We start from the raw sequence: 5,916 nt of genomic DNA, 5'->3' as shown, positions 1-5,916 counted from the left end.
CAGGAAACGGCCAGGTTGTTGTACTTGCTCCCCAAAAACAAGCACTCGTGCGGTATCCTTTTTGCCTTTCCACGCTTCCTTGTTCAGGCCTGCGTCTGGGAAAGAATCTGAATGGATCTGCATTGTGCATGCCGCATGCTTGAAAACCTAAATTTAGAGCCAAAATAGTTCAATTCCTGACAAGCATGCGTTCCCAGTGGGGAAAGTGGCTATAGCATGATGGGCAAAACAGAATGATAGTGAAGTTGCATAGTACTCGCATATATAACAAAAAAAAGAAAAAGGAACACCGAAGCATATACTGGCATGCAAATATTCCAAACTGGAGTATTTCTCTTCCAAGTACAAGGAGAGATTTCAAGGAGGAACAGCCAACTGCTGAATGTAGGGCGGATTGCGAATTTATCTATGATGTTGCTCCAAAGTATTTTGCAGTGCGCTAAGGACAAATGAAGCCTGACCTAACGGGCCAGTTACAGAACTTGGCATATCAACTCTAGTAATGATGGTACATGGACTCTAATCTCTGGGCCCAAAACTGGCATGCAAATATTCAGCGATTTACCGGATCAGCTATACATGTATAACCTTTGCCAAGGCCATGAAAAATAACTAGGGCATTCGCAAGCGATTAACAGCAGCTTTTCTTAAGCATCGCAGACACAGGGGAGGATCACTGATTCCGGTTGGCCATGTGAGCTTAACCATGACCATATGTCATTTCATGCTTGCGACAGCTCAATCATCATCGTGTTGACCATTTCCGCCGTGACGGTTGTCCCCGTAGTTGACCCATGGGAGCAGTGATTCCAGGAAGACCCTCAAAGCGTTGTGCCCAGCAACTTCAAGAGGGGCATGTATTCTCTCAGGCCCAGCTTCTTGTTCAACAGGCGGCATATCATGCGCCATTCCTGGACCAACCATAAATGGCCGCAGTTCTTCAGGAGGGAGCGATGGTGTTGTATCAGAGAAGTCTGAAACAAGCAGATGAGAGTACCTGCAAAGTGGGACACAAGTTATCAAAATATCTCTTCAAGATAGTCTGGGGAGCCAAGAATGAAAATCCAGAGCATATAATGTTACTTAGATCAATAAATCTGCAATGAATTAGAATAGAATTGCTGCCAAAACCAAACTATCTTTCTCTCGAGTATAAGTGGCACAAACTGCATATCTTTAGTCACTTTCATGTAAGTACCATACACAACTAACAACACAGATCCAAACACTACTGATAAGTTGAGATGGGAGTCAGTAAGCTAAACATTAAATGTTTAAGTTCTACAGAACCTATACAAAATCTACACCGATAATTGCTACTTCATAAAAGGTAAACTGGTTGGTTCATAGTTTAAACTAAACCAAGCTTCAGGTGTTGGCAACTTAAAAGGAAGAAATAGCCACAAACCAATCAAAAAGTACTGATTGAAAAGAATGAAAGACATGATCAAAGAATAGGATAGGCAGGATTCAACTGAGGTGTCAACATTTTGGAGCAACTTACTCATTCTTTTCTGAAGAGAATGCCTCTTTCATAACACATGCCCAGTCCTGGGCTTCTCTGCTGTCGTGCTTTAGTGATTCAATCACCAGAAGAGCAGCTTCTTTGAGTAAGTTCTGAAGTTCCGGGAACCTCCACATGATATAATGACGCTCAACATATATGTTAATCACATGCTCAAGTGAAGGGCTTCCTGGCTTTGCTGATCCAAAGAACGCATTCTTGAGTATTTGGGTCCATGAAGAGTCCTTCAAAGGAGCCTTGTCAACAATCTTAGAAAGCACCAGAGGATGAAGCATCAATGCTTGCTTCATGAGATCAACAGCTGTTGACTTGTCAGCATGATCAGAAACATCCTCAGCATCACGTTCAAGATAAAACCGTGCAATGGCTAGAGAAAAGGAGAAATTAGGAAACAGCCAGAGGGAGTTATCACACTGGTACTCTTCAGCAAACTGTTCCAACCATTTGTACTGCTGCGATCTTAGAGCAAAGTAATCAATGCAAAACAGAGCACCCTTTGGGTCATCAGAATCCAATGACAAAAGAAACTTGCAGGCCTCTAAAGCTGAACGGTGACAACCACGCCTATCCAGATTTTTCATGTGACAGAAAAGGGCTGTAAAAAATGGCTTGTTTAAGTCATGGCTGTATTTCAACTGATAGTTGCCCTGCAGTGGATTAAATAGTGGATGCCAAGCACACTCTAGTGCAAATAGACACTTCTCAACAGCGTCTGCTGATGATTGATGTTCTCCAGAATATTTGAACAGATCAGCAAATGTCAATAGCGAGTCTGGATGGTAGGGGTATTTTGCTAATATAGCAGCAATGGCATTGAGGTCATTGGCTGACTTGGCAGCTTCAAACAATTCCTGCACATGGCTGACAGAAGGATCATATACGTACCTGCAAGCATTAAACAGCATGGTCATTTACAGAAGTTATGAACTCTAGAACAGATCTCTGCTAAACTACTTTTGAAATTTTACTACACCTGTAGAACTACTTAAGCTTCCTACACGAAGAACATACAATGAACACAATGGTAAGCACAAGCAGTGTACACTGTACCCAAATAAATTAGTGACGTGCCAAAATTATGCCAAGCCAAACAATCCAAAACATGCATAATCACAGCGAATGCACTAGCAGCTCGAGCCAGAAGTTAGAATAATCATGCTCTGACAGACTGGTGTCCTTAAAAGTCCTATTACCAAGAGATCAGTGTGTAAATGCTGTGGAGCGATTAACCTTTGCATGAAACGTATATATAGCCCTCCAAAGAATTGTCTACTCGCATGTTCAAAGAAACCCGACCACTAATTATGGAAAAAAGCATCTCAACCAAAGAGCTTAGAAGAATAATTTTCTTCTCCGTGTTCAATCAAACTTGACTACTGGCTATGGATGAATCAAGAAACAGATTGTTCTCCGAACATCTCATCAAGAAACTACATAGTACTGAAACTGTTTGACATACAAATGTATACCATATCACCATGCACACTGCAAAGAAAAGGATATACCCTCACCTGAAATAATTCAAACTTCCCTTTGTCTCAACAAGATCCATTGACATTGACTTATCCCATGCTGGCCAGAAGCCAGGTGGAGATACAAGTAGGGTTCTTCTAGGATTAAGGCCAGCACGCCTAACACCACGCACTTGCCTTGAAGTGCCAGGCATATTCCGCTGGTTTTCAAGTGAATCAACTACCTTTGATCCAAAAATGCGCCTCATCTCATTTTCAGCCTTGAGATGTTTGGGATCAATTGCAAGAACTGAGGATGTCCCAGCAGTCATTTCAATTGTCTCAATCTCCTTCCCAGTTGCTCTGTCATTTTGATGAACACTTTTTTGCATGGGCCTCTTTTCAATAGCTAGATCTTCCAGAATTGAGTCCAGTGATTTCTCATCCCTCGACTTCGCCGAGGCTGGTGGTTCCGCCTTGCCCTTTTTCTTCTTCTTCTTTGATTTCTTGTTTGTTTCAGGAACAGCGCCGTTAGGCTTCTTTTTCACATATTGTTTCTGTTCTGTATAACTCGCAGTTTGATCAGTATGCACTTCATCTTCCTGCAGTGGAGTAAGCACATACATAAGATTAAAATCAATTCATCAACCATGACTAATACATAATTCGACTAGGCATGAATGAGGTAGTGCTACATCACAGGATCTAGATAACTAAGAACTGTAAATATGCTATCTTCATGTGTTTCACCTTATCATCATGATTCTAGACACGACTTGAGGCAAGCAAACACACGACTAACTCTCAATCAACAAACGGATATCAGATTACATCCTAGTACAGCCTGCTCCATCCAGAAGGGTATACAAGTGGCAGTTCAAGCGTGGTCAAAAGTATTGACCAATAGCAACAACAATCCACTGCAAATGATTTTACACGATAAGTAACACAGATTAGGCATCTTCCCCGACACTAATCATCATCGCATCTCAAAGTTCTCGCACAACCACAAGGATCGCCTCGCCTTTACTCGCAATCTACCAATTTATTTATCACTGGCACGGGATAACACATGGCAACACGAGCGCAGATAAGCAACAGTTTACAATCTAATTAAACCCTAGCGACGAGTGGAACGGGGGGAGGAAGGGACCTTGTCCTCTTCTGGCTCGTCGTCGTCGTCGTCGAGGAGGTCGAAGGGGTTCCTGGCGGCGACGCGGGTAGGGGAGCCCGCCTCCTCCTCCTCCTCTTCCTCCTGCACCACCACGAGGGCGTCCTCGGCGGGGTCCTGCGGGGAGGCCTCCCTCTCCTGGAGGACCCGCCGGACCAGCCTGCCGGACATGTCGACGGCTGCGGCGGGGGCGAGCTGAAGCGAGGGTTAGGGTTTGGGCTTTGCGGCGGGCCGGGCCGGGCGGCGGGGTCGGTCGCCAAGCGAAAGGACGAGAGGGGATTCGAGATGGCGACGAGGACGACGAGTGTTTTGCTGCCCTTTGCAGGGTTCGGGAGAGGGCAGATTGCGATTTCGGAAGCCCGGAGGGGTGCTTCTGGAAAGAGTTTTGTTTGCGTTATTATTGCGTACGTGTTCTTCTTTTCTTTTTCTCCCGACGGAATTGGAATTCTTCTGATCCTACTATTCGCTTCCGTCGGTTGCATTTGCATTTGATTTTTTTTTCTAAGACCGGATTTGAAATTTTGGACAATGGACATTTTTCCTTAGAAACACGGTACAGACTTAAACACTTGTACACATGCATCATCTGAAATAAATCGAGGAAAATGCTTTCACTTTATGCCAAGTTTAGGACTTGAGCCTTGCTGGGCAAATTTTTCCATAAGAAATATAGCCATCCAAGTTATGCTCAATTCACATAAAAAATAGATTTGTGATATGAGAAAGGAACGGTGTTGGGATGTGAGGTTCCAAATATGATGTGTGATGTGGATAAAATCTCACTTATAACAACATATGATCAACCAAAATCCATCAGAAGCCACAACAACAAAAACCATACCGTGTCGGAGACACATATGACCGTCACATTGATCTTGAGGAGCACCGTCACCATAGAATATACTCATCATTGTATTCCCTCGAGCGAATAAAATTCATAAGGCATGAGGTAGAGCTTTCCACCTGTATTGCGGATCTAGACCTGGGCACATCATGTGTCTTGAACTCACAACTCCATTGGATTTGTTTCGCAAGGTTCTTGTGTTGCCTACTTATCCTTCCTTCGATATTTATACATTCATATATAAGATCGACTTTCACCATCAATCCTTAGTGTCCACCTAAGGGTGACGGATCAATTTCACTCAAATGATCTCTTCGATTTCTTCACTAGCATCAAATCGACTTTTGAACCAGACGATGTTTTCATTGGTTTATCCGATAAGGAATTCTAAGACAACCCTATCCGATATGTGAAAAGCACTCATAGCCATGAGCGGGTCAACTTTGGCAACCAAATCTAAATGCATGTAGGGGGAGAGGAGGCTTTGCCAGGACCAGGATCGTAGATATACAAAACTAGTCATTCCACTAGCAAATTCATATTAGAGATTCCAAGCTCCTCCACACAACATGCACACTATGACCATATACGCAACATGCACACCGTGTGGATGGGAACAACAAGTCACACGACACAACTATACAACAAAAACTGCAACATATATACAAAACAACTCCGACGGGTAAAGTTTAACAACTGAATACAAACAAGGGTCTCCCGACCAAGTTGCAATTCTCACAACGGAAATGGAGATATATCTTAGATAGGTACATTCAACAAATGTCTTCAGAAGGGTAATGAAAGTAGGTGACGGCCATAACCCTTCCTAGACTGCCTAGGATGACCATAGCTAATGTCGTCCTTCACCACTAGGGATCATCTATTCCAAATGATATCATCTTATTTGTAGTATGTGAGTAAAAAA

At 43.2% G+C, this 5,916-nt stretch overlaps 1 protein-coding gene across 1 annotated transcript; it reads right to left on the bottom strand.

Moving 5' to 3' along the window:
- Positions 1-299: 299 nt before the first annotated feature.
- On the bottom strand, positions 300-4,486 carry LOC125529350 (transcription factor 25-like). The gene is made up of 4 exons (XM_048693763.1): positions 4,130-4,486; positions 3,037-3,578; positions 1,505-2,410; positions 300-997 (listed from the first exon to the last, which is right to left on the bottom strand). Exons 1-4 carry the CDS (start codon positions 4,316-4,318, stop codon positions 739-741), a joined length of 1,896 nt encoding a protein of 631 aa, XP_048549720.1. The 5' UTR covers positions 4,319-4,486; the 3' UTR covers positions 300-738.
- Between the last annotated feature and the right edge of the window lie 1,430 nt (positions 4,487-5,916).

The sequence above is a fragment of the Triticum urartu genome, unplaced genomic scaffold (genome assembly GCF_003073215.2).
Source record: "Triticum urartu cultivar G1812 unplaced genomic scaffold, Tu2.1 TuUngrouped_contig_5542, whole genome shotgun sequence".
Lineage (NCBI taxonomy): Eukaryota > Viridiplantae > Streptophyta > Magnoliopsida > Poales > Poaceae > Triticum > Triticum urartu.
This window is presented reverse-complemented; position numbering and strand designations above follow the sequence as displayed.

What these genes read in the sequence shown, in the direction of transcription:
- LOC125529350 (XM_048693763.1), bottom strand. Translation starts at nt 4,318, where the DNA reads ATGTCCGGCAGGCTGGTCCGGCGGGTCCTCCAGGAGAGGGAGGCCTCC. An exon ending in ACGAGCCAGAAGAGGACAAG is followed by an intron (nt 3,579 to 4,129) that starts GTCCCTTCCTCC and finishes ACTCCACTGCAG; the next exon opens with GAAGATGAAGTGCATACTGA. An exon ending in TTCTCTTCAGAAAAGAATGA is followed by an intron (nt 998 to 1,504) that starts GTAAGTTGCTCC and finishes CCCACTTTGCAG; the next exon opens with GTACTCTCATCTGCTTGTTT.